The following is an 18,837-nucleotide window of genomic DNA, read 5'->3' on the forward strand; positions in this document are numbered from 1 at the left end:
ACCTGGCTTCTCCCAGCACCGGCTGTCCTACATGGTTGATTCATCTCTCCTTCATGGTGGGCCAACTTTCAGGTTTACCTCCATTGCTGAGAAGCTCAGTGAGAGACCCGGAGGCAGACCTTTGGCTCAGTCTTTGCTGTTTGTTCCCTTCACCCTTCAGATCCTGGCCTGGGGGCTGAGGAACCTCAAGAGCTACCAATTGGCCAGTGTCACCTCGCCCAGCCTGCTGGTGGAGTGCGGAGGCCAGCTCGTGCAGTCCTGCGTCATCAAGAACGTCAAGAAGAACCCCAACTTTGATGTCTGTGTGCTCTTCATGGAAGTGGTGAGGACCTGGTCCCCATCCTGCAGTGATGGGGTCATAGAAAAGCTGGTTGGGAAGGACCTCCAGAGGTCCCAGAAAAAATGCATCCTATGGTGAAGCTAATTCTGTCCTGCTCCTCCTCAGTTCACTTTGGGGAGGTGCAGAGCTGCTGCCCTCCCCACTCTGCATAGTTACATGTTCCTTCCCCTCTCCCTACAGCGTTTACCCAAGGAGAGCCTGTACAGCCCCCCCATCATCGTCAAAATCATTGACAACAGGCCATTTGGCCGAAGGCCCGTGGTGGGCCAGTGCACCATCCGCTCGCTGGAGGACTTCTACTGTGACCCCTACCGAGAGGAGATGGATGGTCCCCAGGAGCACTCAGGTACGTGCTGCCACGAGGACCGCGCCGGCTGCACACCTGAGCCCTTCTCCAGGAGGAGCTATGGGTCACTCTATGCGTTGCTTTTAGCTCACCCCAGCTGTAAGGTCTGATACAAAAAGCCCAGGAGGTGCCAAGCAGGAATTTAGCTCTGGGGTTGGTTGGTGAGATGGGATGTCCCTTGGCCAAGCTGTTCAACCTGCATGAGCATGAGCTTTGGCTGCTGTGAAGGCTCTGGGGAAGGTTGAGATCGCTCCTGGAAGTTGATCCCAAGGTGGCTCGGCTTTGGGGTTTCTAACTGCTGGATGTCCTGGTCATGCTTGTGCTTGCTCTGACTGCAGATGATGTGAGCCTCACGCCCAGGGATGACGTCCTAATTGACATCGATGACAAAGAGCCTCTTATTCCTGTCCAGGTATGGAAAAAATTGCAGCGGTGGGAAGACACTGGTTTCTTACTTTGCATGATATGGGGGAACTTGTGTGGGTAGAGGGCTGGGGTAGAGGGTGATGCAGATGTGAGGTCATGTCTGGTTGTAACCTTCCTTCTGCAGCTTCCACCTCTGTTTTCAGCCCCTCTCCTCCACCGTGCCATGACAAACTCATCCTTCTCCCTTGCGTTTAAGATGAGGCATCAGATTTGCTTTTCTGGAGGAGAGACAATAGATTCTCTCCATGCCAGGCTCTTCCCTTCAGCGTCTCTTCCTCAAATGTATGGTTTGGTTTGAGGCTGAAGAAGGTTTGCAGTCACCCCCTTAGGGCTCTGCTGTGTGGGATACTCTCTTGGAAAGGGCCATCACTGCCCCAAAGAGCTGACAGCCTTGAGGGGACTTACCCCAGCACTGGAGAGGGTAAACTGATGCTGGCAGATGGGACAGTTTCCCCAAGGCCACACTGGAAGCAAAGGTTCCCTGAGGCTCAGCCGTCCTTACCACAACCACACGGGCAGGTCTCCTTTCCCCAGTTTTGCTCTTTGTTTGCAGGATGCACTGCTGCTTCCAAACCCACTCGCTGCTTTTAGCAGCTCCAGTTACTCTGCAGAGGGTCACGGTGGGGACTGTGATTGCAGACTACCCCATGGTGGTGGGAACTGGACGTGCTGTAGCAGGGAAGGAGGGACGTGTCGCTGCTGTTGCAGAAAGCAGGCTTCTCTGTGCCATGAGTTTGACGGGTCTCAGCTGCCCCTTGTAGATGGGTCAGCCTGGGCAACCCACTGGGGTTGCTGTTCCTCCCTCCTGAAGCACAGCTGGAAGGTGTCTGGCCACACTGGTGACACTGGCCCTGCTGGTGCTTCACATTTCTATAGCCCTGGGGTTTCTTCACCAGCAGATGTGTCCTCTTTGAGGCAGAGACCTGCCAGTGCTGACGTGTGCGTGTGTGATGCACAAATCTGTAGGTGCGCCTGATGGCTCAGGAGGAGCTGAAAGTGTTGCCAGAGGCGTTTGGTGGAGGTTTTCATGGTCTCCTAGTCCCTTTGGTGTATTTAACATGTGCTGGCATTTCCTTCCTCCCTGTTTTAAAGGTTGTGGGTGCTGCATGGTACCTCAGGCTAGAAAAGCCTGAGCTTTCTGTAAGAGATCTGCCTCTCAGGTACGCCTCTTGCCTCGCCTTTCACTGCCCATAAAAGCAAGATGTATAATTTGTGCGTTGATGCTTCTGCTCTTTATTCATCTCCTTGGTGGCACCTCAGTGTTTCTGTTCAAGAGGACGTTATCATCCACTGATCCGTGCCATCAGATATCTGCAGTTGGGTCCCAAGGTGGGCTCAGACTGGGGTCCCAGCATCAGGCTGTCCCTGGAGATTCAGAGCTGGAGCTGGAGCTGCACGTCTCTCCTTGCTGCATCCCTCGTGCTAGGTTGTCTGCTTTAGGTTTGTGTCTTTCAAGTCCTCCCTGCGGCTGAGCAGGCATTGCTTAAGCAGGAGCGCGCGTTGCTTGCTGCAGCCTCTGCCCAGTTCAAGGCTTTCAGGCTTTGGGCTAAGGAAAAATCAAGATTTTGGCCAGTGCTCGGCAAAAGCTGTGGGTGTGGGACTCCAGCCTGTTGCGGTCTTGACTGCAGCTGGCCCTGCTCGTGCCTACCTATCCCAAGCGCTGATGAGATCCAGGTTGGTGCTCTCAGGCGAGGTCACCCCACAGTCCTTGCAGCGAGGAACATCAAACGAGTTGGCTTTTTGGGTTCCCCACCACGTTCATATGCTCAGCTCCCTGGCATGCTGGCATCTTGTCCTCAGATGCTTCAGCATCAATTAGGAACTGGACAGTGGAGTTTGAAAACATTGGCCCAAGTGAACAAGTGTCATTGAAAGGAAAAAGCAACTCCAGACAGAAAATACTACTGGCAACCTAATTGGCTTTCCATTCCCCTGCCATTTGCAGATTTGTCTTAATAATTTACAATTGTGCTTCATCTTGTATCAGTAAAGTAACTGGAGCATGTCTGTAAAAAAACACGCCAAAAAGAGTCCTGGAACAGGAACCTTCACTTCTGCAAGTAAAAAACCCCTTTTTCTAGCCTAGCGCAGAAAGCACTTGGGAGAAAATTGAGGGGGTCAGGGAATAACATGTGTAGGAGGATTGGGGTGCATGTCATGCCTTTACCTCTGCTTAGCTGTATGATGCTGGGCAAGCGATGTCCCTTTGCTGCGCCAAGGAAGCCGGTGGCACTCGGTGCCTCCCCCAGTGCTGCAAGACCCTCTGCAGAGAGAGCTGTGGGTGGGGTGGATCCCCAGAAAAGGGTCAAAGCACCCCAGGATGGGTTTGCTGCTCCCACGGTGGTGGGCACAAACAGAGATTGTGTGCAGGATGGAATGGTGCTGCTTGGTGACAGAGGCCAGGTGGAGTTTGCTTTAGCCACGGGCTAAGACCCCCAACAGAGGGTTTTTCTGTTCCCCTCCTGACCCACAGCCACAGATGGGGCAGTGATGGGTGGACTGGTTTTGATTCTGCAACTCCGGCAAGCTGTGAAGGCAAATTTCTTATTTTTTAATAGAAAAATCTACACAACTTTCAGTTTGGTTTGACTAAATTTTTTTCCCCCCAAATTCTGAAATCTACAGTTTAAACTCTCCCCCTTTCTTTCTTTTTTGGTCAGTTTTCAGTAAAAGTGGTGATGTGTAGCAAAATAACAACCTGCAGCACTTCCGACATGCAATACTGCTCTTTGAGAGCATCAGAATGACCCTCTCCACACCGGTCCTCCGCTGCCTTATTCTGATGGCAAAACCATTTGTTAAATGCAACTGATTTTATGAAACGTTTCCTTTCCTCTGACCTTCATCTGCCAGCACCGTTTCCCACCCCTAATTTTTCTGTGCCTTTGCCTTCAGTGGGGTCCAGACCCGCAGTCGCTCCCGCTCCGTCTCCCGTGACTTTGGTGGAGATAACAAAAGGGAAATGCAATTCCCTCTGGGAGCCCAGGGTTTTGACCCAAATTTGCTTTCTCGCTGGGAGCCAGGACGGCTGGGGCTTGCGCTTAACACCGGCCCTGGCTGCTGCGACGCAGGACGAGGCGGGCACTTTCAGCCCGGTCGCTAATTACCCTTTTACTCTACTTAATGGAAATTCCCTTGCTTTGTTTTGCCAGCGATTTATTAACCCGGTGGCTGCTTTTTTGAGGGAGGGGAGGGGAGGAAAGTTTCCTCCCATAAATATCCTTTACGAGAGCCGCAGGCGAAGGCTCTGCTGAGTGCAGAGAGGGGACTGCAGCCACCGCGGGACCCTGGCCACCGCGGGACCCCAGCTTGGGGCTGGCGTGGAGCTGGGGTCCTCTGTGAGCCGGTGCTGAAGGTGCCTGGCCAAGGTTGCGCCGGACGTTCGTGCTCTACGGGGTTGGTGGGACTCCCAGTTTGCTCCATCACCTCTGCCTTTGCTATATGGGCAAGATGGGAGCCGCACCCTGGGGTACCCCAGACCCATGGCACAGGCTGGGGGGGACTCCCTGCCTGCAGGAGATGCTCTGCCATGCCCACCGTCACTTGAAATGCTCTGATCAGGTTGCCACGGCTTTTTAATGAAAAGAGAATTTTATAGATTTTTTTTCTTTTCTTTAGGTAGTTTTTTCTCTTTATTTTCTAGCAAGGAAAAATCAAGAATGTTTTTCATGTTAATTTTGCAGCAGTTCATTCACTGTCAGTGTTTCCCCCGAGACCCATTCACTGTTTCGCTGTTTTTCCCCGGTTTTTTTGCACCTGGAGGTGAGGGCAAGGCAAGAAAGAGAAACCCAGGGCTCACACTCTTCTTACATTTGCGCTCCAAAAATGGCAGAATTTCAAATTTCTTTTGGCTTCCACCTTTTTTATTGCAGTTAGTTTGGAAAAGAAAATGAAAAATTGTCCTTCAAAGCTCTTTTTTTTTTTTTTTTCCATCTTTTGATGAGCTTTAACCATGAACATGCTTGTTGGTGGCATGGGGTGTGCAAGCCAGAGATCATAGGTGCTGTGTGGACATGTGTGCATCTGCATTTAAGGAACCAAATATGCAAACCCCCATCACCGCTGAGGTGGTGCTTTGGCCCCGTCCATCGCTGGGGGACCTCTTGGAGATGCTGACCTGGAGGCGAAGGCAGCCGGGCAGGGTATTTTGGGGTAGTTTGGGAGGCAGAGCAGGATTGTGGGGTGCAGGGACCTCTTGCAAGCGCAGCTCAGCACCGTGCTGGGTGTTGATCGTGTCCGCAGAGCCATCAAAGGTGGCAGAAGGTGACAGGAGAGGTGGGAGGAGAAGGGTAGCCAGCTTCTCCTCCGAGCCTGTCCCGAAACCTGCTCCTCATTAGCCTAATTTGGAGTGAGGCTGGAGGCTCTGTTATTGTGTGTACGCAGTGCCCTGGCACGGCGGAGCTGTTTAAATTGCAAACAAGAATTAATCCCCTCCTCAGATGTGGTGGTGCATCGCAGGGAAACCATTGCTTCGTGAGCCGCACCCCGTCACCGCAGGCGCCGCAGGATCTGGCCCTGCTCCCCAAATCTCCTCCCACCCTGGCACAAACAGCTCCAGGCAGGAGAGGGGCGAGGGAGGGCTGCGCTGGGGACCAAGGGCGCCCGTTTCAGACTCAGGGCTGGGCTGGTGGGTCGCCCACGAGCAGGTTGTGATGGGAGGAAGGAAAGTAGCAGTCCCGGACCCTCCTCCAGCTCCCATCCTTTCCAAAGCTTTGCTCTGGATGCTCTTGTCCAAACAGACGTTCTGCCCCTTACCAGTTTTTAAAGTCGGTGCAATCGCTGAGTGCTCCTGCAGAAGCTGTAGGCGCTTCTGATGGCATGCCAGATCCAGAACTGTCTATCCGTCTTTTGAATTACACCCTACCACTCATCCTTCTTTGGAAATTTCTGTGCTTTCTATCCACATTCATGGAAAAACGTTGTTTCCCTGGCTCTGAAGTTCTTCCCTGAGACTTTGGGGTGCTCCTTGACCTGATGGAGACCCACACACCATGGAGGGGTACGTAGATCAATGCCTCATCCTTGGTACAGCTGGCTCTCCATCCACTACTTGCTTTGAAAATTAGAACCGCTGTTGTGTCCACAGCAGGTTTGGATCCATCACGGGGACCTTGTGTGCCCCCAGCAGCAGGGACACAACTCTGCTAAGAGCTAGAGCTCTGCGACCCGGAGGTGGCCATCGGTGGCCCTTGGTGGCCAGGCTCACATTTGGCAGGAGGAAATGAGGTTTCCTACCAACCTGGAGGCAAAAGAGGCATTTTTGGAAGGGGACAACCAGAAAATGGGGCCCCTGTCAGGGAACAGAGGGTTGTTGGCAGCCGGATCCTCAGTGTTTCTCTACCACTGTTTGCTTCTTGGTGGAGGTGAGGACCTGTCACCACCCTGGAGATGCTGCAGAGCGAGGAGAGCAGTTACTGGGTTTGGGGCTGCAGATGGGGGAAAGATGCATCTTCCTGCAGCATCGGTCCCTCTCTTTGTGCTGCTGGAGATACGGGCACGGAGCATCCCGGTTGGAGTCCCAGTGGGGAGGAAGCCGTGGTCCTGGTTGGTGTTGGGGTGGAAAAGTTGGTGACGGCTGATCTCCTGCCAGCTCCCCGAGGCTGGCCCCGTGGGCTGTCTGTTCAAAAGCCCTTCCTGAGCGTTGCCTGCCGGTGATCCCGAGTACCTTTTCCTTCTTGTTACTTGCTCCCCCAGGCAGCTTTTGGCTGGGATGTGCAGAAGTAAATCTGTCTGTAAGGAAACCCAGCCTGTCTCCCCATTCCTGTGTGCAGACCTCGTCATTAGGGGACTCGGGCTCGGTCCAACAATTAGCAAAACATCCAGGAAGGCATTTATGGGCAGGGGGTGCAGAGGACAGAGGTGAGCGACCTTCTGGCCTCTGAGGATGCCTGTGAGGAAGAGGAGGCCTGTGGCAATAAGCGAGGGAGGGGTGGGTAAAGGGGGGCACCTCTGGCCTCTCTGAAATGAGGTGCCTCAGCCTTAGGCTGCAAAGTGAGGTGAGCTCTTGCTCATGTTTGACTTTCCTTTAACCAAAATAAATGACACCACGTATTGCATGATGTAATTTTTATTTTTTAAATGTCCAGCAAAGGTCAGAATAATATTTCCCTAGCAATGTCCCCAGACCTGAAGGCAGGGCCTTCTTCCCCAAAAATAGTTGCGGGCAACAGGACTAATGAGCTGGGTTTCCTGCGGTGCTCCTGAGGCCGGTACCTATGGAGCAGCTCAGCTCTTCCTTCATCATGATGTTACCAAACCTGCTCAGATCAGCCTTTTGGGGACAAAAGTTATGGATGGGGACACACAGAGACTTTTATACAAGTGTACACAGTGTTTGCTGCTCAGGGGGCTGCTGCCCAGCCGTGGTGGATTGGCACAGAGGTCCCAGAGGAAGGAGTGAGACAGAGGTTTGCAGCTGGAGGGACTCGGCTCTGCAATAAATACTTTGTTCCCTGGGGCAGTTTAAAGCCTATTGAATGCATCTACAAACTCGGATCAAACTTGGGGAACCGTTTAAACGGGAGGTGAAGGGGGAAGAAGAGGGAGAGGGATGTGGCAAAAGCAAAACACTCTGCTGCAGCGGTTTCAAAGTGGAAGGTTTTGACATTTCTTTACTGAAAGAAACATTTCACAAACAAAACACCCTGCAATGAATTGAATTATTCAGCTTGACCCCAGATTAATTCTTCTCTGTTTGTTTGTTTGTCTTTCACTTTCACCCTTTGTTTGGGGAGCGGAGGAGGAGAGGGCTTGTTCATGGAAAGCCAAGCCAGAATTCCCACCATCTCCCTCCCTAACCTCTAAATTTTGGCCCTGAATGCTGTTCCTCCCATGGCCACCCTCTCCTGGTGGCAGGCGTGGGTCGGGGGGACTTGTGCTTGGGTGGTCTGACACCCCGCAGCCATCGGGGTCCCTCCACCCCGCTCACCTCCCGCTGGGGCCAGGTTTGGAGGGTGAAGGAGGAGTCCCAGTCTGCAGAGGCCATCTTACTCCTTCTCCCTGGGAAGGGGGATGGATCCCGGGCCAGGAGCCCTTGCCCAGGGCTGCAGCCTCTGTACCGTGTGCTCTTCCAGTGGTGACCTTGGAAGCAGGAGCCAGGATTGTTCCTGCCCGTGCGTGTGTGCATGGGTGTGTTTCATTGTGTGGCTCCAAAGCCCTTCTCCCTCCTTGCCAAGCCTGGCTGGGGTCCCTCCTCTGATGGATGACTGGAACAAAGGATCACTTTGTTGTCCTCATCTGAAATAGAGAAAACAAACAGACACAAAAGCCCTCTGCTCTGAGGTTGTTGAGTGTGTTGTCCGTCTCATCCAAGTGGGGTGAGAAGTTCAGCCTGAGGTCTGTTTAGAACAAGTCTATGTGCACATGAACTGGAAACATCATGGTTACTGAATGTGAAGAAAAGAAGCTTCTAAAATGCATAGGAAGGCAATTTTTCTGTAGCAAGGTCTCCTAGGCTAAGACCTTCTAGTTTGCTTCTCTGGGAGACGCACAGAGAGTAGGGCTTTGCAAGGACCCACAGCCTCCTCTTGTTCTCCATGCTCTTTCCTGAGTCCTCATCCTCATGGGAAGCAGCTCAGGAAGAACAACCACGAGGTCCACCTGCAGCCCCAGGGGATGAGCAGATACTTCTTCCTTCTACTTGTTGATAAAACAGTCACAGAGGAGCTGTCTCCCACTCTTCTCCAAGAGTTGCACGGGTGTCCTAGTGGGAACTGAAACCGCGGGAATCTTTTCCCCATGAAGCAGCTGTAAATTCAGTGTTTTCACCTTGACCCAAGGTCTGATGCAGGTCTGGTTCGATGGGGTCAAAAGCAGTGCATTCGGGGACCAGCCCAGGCTGGCAAGCAGCGGGAGTGCCGTCAGGCTTGGCCTGATGCTCAAACCCAGCTATTTTCTTGTGAGAACATCTAATTTTCCCCCTTCTCCATCTTGAAGGAAACACACCTTGCAGGACAGAAGCAGAGCTGCTGCTTGCTGCCCAGGGCAGGGGGAGGTGATGGCAGCTTTTGGTTTGCCAGGGACAAGCTGTGCTTGTCCTCAGTGTTTTGTTTGTACCAGATCTTGGTCCTGAGCTCTCCTAATCCCTTTCTGTTAAAAACAGCCTGGGTCAGATCCTTCCCTGGCTCCTGCGATGAACTTGGCTCACTGTGTTTGCAAGCCCTCAGTGTCCGCAGGAGGAGATGCTGTCCTGCCCTGAGAAATATTAACAGCTTTTCTGTAATGTGGGTTTTTGCGGCAGTTTCCCTTTAGCACCCCATTTATTCTCTGCAACCATTCAAACACAGTCCATTTGATGAACGTCAGTGAAAACCCAAGCCCTGCTCTCGTGCCAAGGATGCCTTGTCCGGGGAGACCTCAACCTTGTAACCCAGGGGAGGGGGAAGGTGGCACTGTACGGGTTCATTCATTTTATTTCTCCTAAATTGTGCTTTTGCTGATATATGTTAAACATTGTTTCTCTAACCCCATTGATAACCAATCATTTTAATTTGTAGCTTGCAGAGGGTCTGACCAGCTCAGCATTAATTAACATACCAGCTTCTTGGGTCCAGCCTCATGTATGTATTGCTTAATTTCTAACTTACTTGCTTGATTAATGTTTTTTGTGGATGATATGTGTGCATATATATATATATATATATTTAAAAACTGCAAAAATTTAGGCATTTCCTTTTGTGAAAGATCCCCTTGCTGTCCCAGAAAAATGGCAATTTCACCTTGCTACAGGTGTGTGTGCATTTCAGCAATTGTTTTCCTTCATGCCAAAAAAAATGAGATCGGTTTTGGGAGGAGGGATGAGGAACCTTCCTCTCTCTCGTCCTTGCGGAGCCGGCAGAATTACGTACGTGCTCAAGGTCAGATGTCTTCCCAACAGCCTCTGGCTTCTCTGTGCGTGCCAGCAAAGCCTGGTAGCTCAGTGGAGATGGTGTGTCCTGGGTGGCTGCAGTGGCGTGGTTGAGGACTTGGTGGGACTTCTGTGCTCCTCCATGTTCTAGCTCAGGGACCGTGACAAGTCCTAGGCATCATGTTGGCATAAGTTGAACTAAGAAGGTGTTGGCCTTCCATGAGGAGAAGGGTTTCACCCCAAGGAAGGTTTCATCTCATCAGCAGGACTTTGCACAGTCCTGGTTCTTGCAGCTATACAGCCTGGTGCCCTCAAAGCGTGGGGATGAGGGAGATGCTAGGCAGCACCCGAGCAGTGACAGATCCCTCCTTGCAAAGTGTCTCCTGCTCCCTTTTCATAAGAAATTCAGATGTTTGGGATGTTCCTGGGTTTTGTAAGAAGGGCAGTGAAGTTGCTTTGCTTTCTCAGGGCTGACACTGCAGAGGAGCAGTTCTTCTCCATGCCCCAAATTCATCCCTAGCAGGGTCGTGACCCTGGGGCTCTTCACCCCTCTTAGGTCCCTCTTGATACCAGCCCATGAGTTACAGGACACAGGCTGTTCCTGCCAAAAACCGTGCACATTTCTCCCGCGTGTTTCAGGCCAGACTCTGTTGCGTTGCTTTCCCCTTCCTCGCTGCAATAGACAGTGACTCCTTCCCACGGCCGAAGCCGGAGCGCTGCCCGTGCGCTTCAGCCCTGGGGTGTAAAACACGGATGAGTCAGCCCAGACCTTTGGAAGAAGGTCAGCTCAAAGGTGTTATTTATACTGTGTCTTCGAGAGGAATAGCGTCCCTTTGAGGTCTGACCATGCAGGATGGAAGGAAAGATAAATTGGGCTTTCACTTGCTGAAAATAGAGTAAAAATCGAGCAAGCAGAGCACATGAGTAAGAGATGGGTTGCAGCTTCATGGCAGCAGAAGCCCTGATGGGAACCTTTGTAGGTCTTGGCATAGGGTTGGAGGCATGTTTAAAGTCCAGCCTGTCTCTCTGTAATATATAGATATGTGCTTTGTTGGCCCTACGTGCATCTCTCCAGTACCCTGTTTATCCTCTGTACCCACATAATATTGTTCACTGATGCGGCTCCCTTTGTTGCACAGAGCAGACAGATGGGTAGCTGTGCTGGGATGCGGAGTATGGAAACAAAAGCTCCATAAATAGCCTCCCCTCTCTCTCTGTTCATCAGCATCTTTAATTTACGTGAATATGTTTTTGTTTTAGTTCAAATAAAATTTTGCAAAAAAAAAAAAGAAGAAAAAGAAAAAAGCTGCAAACCATTAATTTAAAATAAAAGCAACAGAATATTAGGCAGTAATAAACCCATTCTCCTGGCCTTCACCAGGACCCTACAAGAATGTGATTAAATATAATAAACCTCACGTCATGGAGAGCTGCTGACGCCTCCTGGGGGAAACCATCCTGTTTTGGAAAGCAGGTCACCGAGACGGCCCATGCACGTCTTCCTTCCCGTCTCCTTCTCCTTTATAGCTGGGGAGCTTCGCACGAAAGCAGGAGCTGTGGAATGAGGCATAGGGGCTGCAGCTGGTTAAATATTAGGAAAAAAGCTTTTACGGCCAAAAAAATCCAGCCCAGTGTTGGAGTGTGTGAGGGAGCTCCTGAACTTCGCTGGGTTCTGCCTCCGACCACGGCGTTAATGACCTGGAGGAGGGGGAGCGTGATGGGAGATTGTGGCCTTGCCCCTCATGCAGAGCTGAGCCTGTAGATCAGTCTGCCCATCTCATCAGTGCAGTCCACAAGAAGTGGTTTGGTTTTTTTTTTTCCCTTCATCTCGAGCGTGTGGGTTTTCTGCCTCCCCAGCAGCGTGGCCTCAGTGTGCTGAGAAAACCTTGAAAAAACCTCAGACCCAAAAACGGCTCTGGAAAAATGGGGTAGGCATTGCCGGGGGGGACCCAGCGAGCCACCCAGGAGGGCGATGGGCATCACCTCTGCTCCCCGTGGCAGCAATCCCCAACGCCTTCCCGGGGGTGAAGGCTGGGGAGAAGTGATAGTGTGGCGGGGACGCCAGGTCAGGGCTGCCAGAGCTGATGCTTCAGGCTCTGCCTGGAGCCTGCACGGATCCAAGCACTTAGTCTGCAATTGTTTATAACCTAGTTCGTAAACCCTTTCTAATCTGGCCTCTCTTCACACTCCTCTGGTGCTGCTGTTGCCAAAGTCCTCCTAGACAAAGTCAGGAGCTGGCCCTTCGTCCCTCTCTTGTCCCTCCTGACAATCTTTGGCATAAGCAAAACGAGATGATTTTGCAACACCTATGTCTCGCAGACGCACCTCTCTGCTTGAGATCTGTCCCCTTCCCACCACGCTGAAGTCCTGGCTCATTCTTCTGGAGTTCAAGTGATTCAATCACGTTCAAAGGGTGAAAGAGAGACTCATGACTTCTTAAAATGCAAAATAAGCTCTTTCATGAGCCATTTCCCCCTCCCTGCTTGGGAGGAGCACTCTGCAATTATCCACAAGATCCCCTCCTTGTTGTCCTGTAAATCCCCTTTTCAAACTGTCAAACCATACCCAGAGCCTCACCTGGGCTTGGCCAGTGTCCCCTCGAAGCTCTCCGAGGGTGGAGGTGCCATCGCCCTCCGTGTCTCTGCCACGATGCCCGCCAGAGCCGACCTGAGAGTGTTCAGAATGAGATCCTGGTGACCCTCGGGGTGTCAGTTTGGGAAAGCGCAGGGGACTGCAGGACAGAGGAGAGCCCGTAGACATCATCAGCAGAAGGTGCAATACGCCTCTTGCTAAGATCAAAGCCTGTATTCAGTCAGCTGAATCATGGCTAAAGCTCAAGCAGATGTAGTATAGATGCCACCACCAGAGCTGGTCACACCAGGATCCCTTTACAAACAAGGGACTGTAAAACTCTATGCTTTTGGCCTGTTTTTGATATCTGTCTTAAAAGCAATCTTTAAATGGAAACTGTTTGGGGCAGTTTCTCATCCTTCTGTTTTTCTGCAGAGCACAGCACAATGGGAGCCGAATCCTGAGCGGGGTCCCTGTGTGCCAGGGCAGTATTAGTGATAAATAAGAGTGTTATTGATTCATTGTTAAGGGCCAGAGGAAAATACAGAAATGCTTCTAAAGAGTCACTTTAAAATGGCAACAGATACAGCTGGGAATTACCAGAAAGCTGCTTGTGCAAGCAAAGAATAAGGATGGTATATTTGGGGAGGATACGTTGCATTTTGCAAAGCACCTGTTTGCCACCAAGGGGCTTTGAGGGCCCTAATCCTCTTTGGCAGGGTGTCCTTGTCCGTGTCTCCTCCACGCTGCTCAGGACTCAGGATGGAGGGGGCAGGCAGGCTCCTTCTCCTGAGAAGTACAAATGAGCTTTTGGGTCCTGATGAGTGAAAATGTGAGGTTAGTGTGAAAGCACCGACGTGGGTGGCAGGTGGTGGGAGTGGAGGGACCCAGGTTTGCAGGAGAGCTGTCCCTTTGCAGAGGACCCCCCCATGGTTAATACCCCAGCAGCTCCTGCATTCCCAGCTGTGAAAGGGTCTGGCAAGATCTCCTCTCCACCAGCCTTATCTTGCTGGAGCAGTAGCAGGAGTCAGGTGGTTCGTGAGCATCTCCCAGGGAAGAGGAGCTCACAAGGAGCCCTCGGACACCTCTGAGCTATGAAACTGCAACGAGGAGCCTCCGTTCTCCCCTCAGAAGCACTCTAAGGTGCTTTCGACGCAGTTATTCTTACCATTATTTTGGCTTGCCATGCTTTGGTTGTAAGAAATACAAATAACCCATCAAATGACAAGTTAGCAAAGCTAACCCAAGCCAAAAACAAAAAGTCAAAATCTGTAAACTATTTGGAATAATTGGTTATTTGCTGTGTTTGCTAGTTCCAAATCAGAGCACATATTTTACGGCTTATCCTGTTACTGTTAGTTGGAAGAGCTCTTGGTGTTGGATATCTCTTGCTGAAAACGGTCGCCAACCCACTCTGCAGCCCAGTGTTGCCCCCCCGGCGCGTTCCTGCCGACTTTTTTTCTCCCGGTGTTTCACTCACTCTCAGGGGACAGCCCATGGCACTGCCACGGGCGATGGGTGAAAGCCCTTCCAGACCTATCTGGATGCACGTCAAGCTGGCTTTCCACCAGCCAGGGTTGCAGGGGAAAGCATCCCCAAATATAAGCCGCAGGACAGAGGAAAAATGGTGGCAAGAAGGTGCGTGGGTGGCTGCCTTCGGGTGAACATGGCTAATTGTAGGCTGATTGAACAGGATGAAAAAAAACCCCCACTGCAAACAAACAGTTTTGTCCACTCCTGAGCAAAATTAACATTTTTGTGAAAAAAAACCCCAAACCAAAACCAATCCTGGTGAAACAGTCCTAAATGGATAATTTCTCTTTATGAACATCTGACAGTTCACACCTTGAAGGGTTAATGGAAGGATAAGCCGTGTCCTCTTGCAGCCTCTCTGCGTGGATGCATGTGGTTTTCTCCTCCTCCCTCCAGCCTTGCTTTCTGCACGGTGCTGCTCAGAGCTGCGGCAGGTCCCTGAGATAGGTTGAAGGAACCAGGTGAAAGGACCAGGTTAACCCAAGGATAACCTAAAGACAAGTCCCTCTTGGGGAAGAGGTTGGAGTTCAAGGACCTGGGGGGTTTGTTAACACGAAAAAGGTTTCCTCTGGCTCCCAAAGTCTGGTGGGTGCAAGGTCCCAAGCCCAGCTGGTGACACCTCCACCCCAGCATCTTGGGCAGGGCATGGCCTCCTAGCAGGAAAAATCTGGTTTTTTCCTGCCTCCCAGGCACTTCTGCAACTGCTCCTGGTCTGCATTTGTAGGTGACGGAGTTCCCCGTGGGCAGCAGAGGCTGACGTGCCTCCCCGGCGTGGGGGTAGGTGGCACCTTGCTTGGGTGGTGGGTGGCTGGTGGGCTTTGTCGCTGCCGTCTCCTTGCAGAACCACCCCGAGGATGCCTCCTGCAGCAGCGAGCCGCTTGGTTTCCTGCCTGGGCATGCCGACCTCTGGAGCGATGCTAGACAGAGCAGCAGAGGGATTTAGGATGTGGTCAGAAAACCCCGAGGAGTGCAGCTGCGGTGTTTAAAGACATTTTTGTGTTCCCCAGCTGTTTGCCATGGTTCTCTCCGCTGGAGTTTTCTGTGCCCGCGGGAGGACAGGGCTGGGCTGGGTTAGTTTAGTCGGGTAATGAGCTGAGCTGACCAGGCTGCCTTTGCACTGGAGCAGATGAGGATGCTAACACCGCCCGCTCCAAGGCTGAGATGCAGGGTAAGCGTGGTAACAAACAGCTGGGGAGCTGCCTCTATAAATGTCCAAGCTGTTTCTAGAGGGATCTTCTCATCCCAGCTGCAGAGCTTTCTCATAGCAGGAAATCTGCCTCCCAGATGTGAGGTGCGAGTACATTTGAGACTGAGGCAGTGGCTTAGCTTCTTTAGAGGCAGTATTTATTATTGCTATAATTATCTATATTCCCATAGGGAAAAGCGTGTAATCGCTAGGAGAGCAAGCATGAGTATTAAGACTTTGGTTGTCTCATGCCTGCTCTGCTCTCCTGGCTTTGCTGTCTGGACGATAACCTCTCTGTGCCTCAGTTTCCCCAACCTGTAAGGTGCCGATGATAAGGACTAAATTTCACCAGAAGCCAGTATGTCCGTTGCATGGCAACTTCTCAGGTTTCCCTACCTCCTTTTGCTCCAGACCAAAATGGCCATTTCAACATATTTTGTGGAAACCGGGTTGTGCTGGACAAGCCCAGACTCCTGCTGTCCCCATCTGGGAACGCACCCGATGGGACAATCTCGCAGTTGCAGGAAACCCTGGGCGGTGGGGAGAAAATCGCTCTGGCTCAGCCTCCCTGGCAAAACTGAGGTTAAAACTGGTGCATTCCCCCCTGGGTGAAACAAAATGAGGTTGAAAGCACCCCGAGAGCTGCCGGGATGACACAGGTCTGCATTTCGAGGTCCAGGGGAGGGGAGGATTTCAGTACCCTCAACGGCAATGTGCACAGCCCTGGGTGAAGGTCCTACGTGGAGATCAGGCACAGCTTAAACCTCCTTCCCTATTATCTGAAGGTGGTAAGTAAACGGCAGCTGCTGGCTCTGCTGAACCGAAGGCCTGATCCAGAATGCCCTTAAGGCTGCGTCTGAAGAGCCTCATTGACTTCAGAGGGATTTGCACACTCGATTGAAGTTAAGCATGTGTCTGAGTGCTTTTGCTGTGTCCAAGCCATAATCCCAGAAATGTTTCAAGTGGGAAGTTGCAGCCTGATGGTGAAATTCTGGTTTTAAAGGCATTTTTTAAAAAAATCTGAATTTCTTTATTTTTGGACACGCCATACTTTTGGCCATAAGGCATTCCTCTCTTCTGGGATGTGCCCCTGGAAGGGGTTCTCCTGCTGCCCCTTTCCTGGATGCTCATGGAGCTGCTGGAAAACTGATGAAGTGCTCCCATTCAGGCTCTTGCCTGGTGAAATGGTCCTGGACCCTCCTCCACCGCTCCTGTGTTAAATGTTGACCTTCCCATTTTAGCAGAAAATGCCAAAGCTGGGCACCCTGTGGCTTGAAAGGTCTTGACTTTATGTCGGTGCGGAATGGGAAAGTGTTTGCAATCCTGACTCCAGTCTCATGGCATTTGGGATGCAGGTGCCAGCCCACATTACGGTGGTCCCTGCTCTATGGGAGCTGTGGTCGTGAGGGAAGAGGGAATGAATGGGGACGGGGAGACAGCAGATCTTCTGATAACCATGACAGTGGCTCACTGTGTCTGAGTGAGCTTCTCCCTAAGCCAAAATTTTAGCCATCTGTCACTTGATATGAAATTTATCCACCAGTGATGCTCACCCGTGGGGGTGCCCCACTGCAGCCCCATGGGGTCCGTGCAAAAGTGGGAGAGGGCATGCAGGATGCTTGGGGTCCCTCAGCCACCTGCGCCAAGGCTCAGGGTGCAGACCCCGACTCTGAGGACCCTCCTGTACCATGTCCAAGATAAAACACTGGAGATGATTTTGGCTATCACCTGGTCGCTAAATGAAATCCCTGAATTCAGTCACTTGTGCAGGGGAGCCATTGCTTTCCCTGGCTTTCCCATTTGCAGGCAAATGGATTAATCTCCTTTGCTATTAACATTCCAGCTGCTCCCCTTGCCTCCTTTTTTTTTTTCTTCCCCCCCTTTTTTTGGAACATCAGTAGAAATCAGCAAAAATATCTAACCAAATTCTTTGTTTTGGGGCTGCAGAAGATACCATGGGTAAGTCGTCAGATTAGTTTAAGTGCTTTCTTTGTAACTCAGTACCTGTGGAATGTCGTAATAAAGCCATGATGGTCAGAGTGTAGCTTTTTAAACAATAAAACAGGGGAAGCGATGAAAGGCAAATTTTTTTATTTTTTTATTTTTTCAAAAAAAGGGAGGCAGCAGAGGCCTCGGAGTTAATTTATGTAATATTTCTATTAAAAACAATGTCTATTCAAGACATCAATTTAAAGCCTGCACCGTTGGCTTAAAATATAAATCCAATAAACCTCTATTATGATTCCTCCATTAGGTCAGTGTGATGGAATTTTGTGGACTTCTAAAATAAGACATCATTATTTTTCAGGAATGTTTCATGAATCACAGTCAAAGCCCCTTCATCTTTGCTTGTATAAATTTCAAAAATGGTGCTCTTATAAAATATATACATTTGCTGAAGCCGGCAGCCGGCTTTCTTCTTGGAACAGCATCCTTGGAGCTGAAATGCAGTTTGCATAGCAGATGAGGCAAATGCTCCTTAATGGTGTTGTGGCTGTGGGCTGTGATGTTGTGAGGCTGAGGCTGTGTGAGATTTGCCCGTTTCTTTGTATAATATCAATGAGAAGAGAGTTACACTCTTCCTGAGAGAGGTGCAGCAACCTGAGGACCATTTGGTTTTAGTGGAACTATATGCATTTTATGCATTTATTTGTTTGCCAGTGTGCTTTGGATGGGGAGGTGGATGGTGCTGGGACACAAACCAGAAAGGCAATCCCCATCCCAGAAACTCCCAAACCTTCCAGGCAAAGCCTAAAGCAGGGGTTGAGTTTAAGACCAGCCCTCACATCCTCCCCGAATTTCAGGCTGTCAGGACCACGTTAGCACGAGAGTTAATTAGTCTCATCCCCTGTGTGGTCCTGCGCTGAGGTCCTGGGAAGATCACCGCCCAAATGGCCCAAATCTGCCCCTGGTCTAAAAAGTTTCTTCTTGTGAGCTCTGCCTCCTCCTCCCATGGAGAAACATCCTCTCTGCTGACAGGTCCACGTCCATGGCGTTGCTGTGGCTGCAACAGCTGGATTTGGGCTGGAAGCATCCCAAAAGCACCTTGAAACCAGGGAGTGGGGAGCTGCAGGTTGGGGTCACGATAGCTTCACAGCCTCTGCAGGACAGAGACCCAGCAAGCCCCGGCTGTGCCGTGGGGTTGGTGCGCAGGGCAGGAGTTTCAGGACATGGTTTAGTGGGCATGGTGGTGGTGGGTTGACAGTTGGACTCGATGATCTTAAAGGTCTTTTCCAACCGAAACGATTCTATGATTCTATAAGTTCACCTCTAGCAGTTATGGGAGGTGCTGCTGTCGTTGATCGCGGGGGTTTGCTCGTGGAGATGTGTAACTTTGGTATCCCTTGCCACAGGAGGAAGAATTCATTGACTGGTGGAGCAAATTCTACGCTTCCACAGGAGAGAGGGAAAAATGTGGCTGCTATTTAGAGAAGGGCTTTGACACCCTGAAGGTAAGCGGCCTTGGCTGGTTCTGGCTCATTGGACCTGCACTTCCTATGAAGTTTTTCCAGAGGCTTTGATTTTTTTGAGGGTTTAGGCTTTTTTTTTTCTTCTGGGACAAAAAAAGAAAAAAAAAAAGATCATTTTCC

The 18,837-nt window shown here is 51.0% G+C and overlaps 1 protein-coding gene across 9 annotated transcripts in view; it reads left to right on the forward strand.

Moving 5' to 3' along the window:
- Positions 1–18,837, forward strand: part of DYSF (dysferlin) — a 105,773-nt gene that overhangs the window by 49,321 nt on the left and 37,615 nt on the right. For 5 of the 9 annotated variants that reach the window (XM_075041224.1, XM_075041491.1, XM_075041134.1 and 2 more), the window contains 5 exons: positions 161–322; positions 521–686; positions 1,025–1,098; positions 9,608–9,670; positions 18,601–18,699. In XM_075041224.1, coding sequence (XP_074897325.1) covers positions 161–322; positions 521–686; positions 1,025–1,098; positions 9,608–9,670; positions 18,601–18,699 — 564 coding nt within the window. The remainder of the gene's footprint in view (positions 1–160; positions 323–520; positions 687–1,024; positions 1,099–9,607; positions 9,671–18,600; positions 18,700–18,837) is intronic. The other 4 variants (XM_075041655.1, XM_075041833.1, XM_075041576.1 and 1 more) reach the window with 1 other exon arrangement.

Source organism: Buteo buteo, chromosome 1 (assembly GCF_964188355.1).
Source record: "Buteo buteo chromosome 1, bButBut1.hap1.1, whole genome shotgun sequence".
In the NCBI taxonomy this organism is placed as follows: Eukaryota; Metazoa; Chordata; class Aves; order Accipitriformes; family Accipitridae; genus Buteo; species Buteo buteo.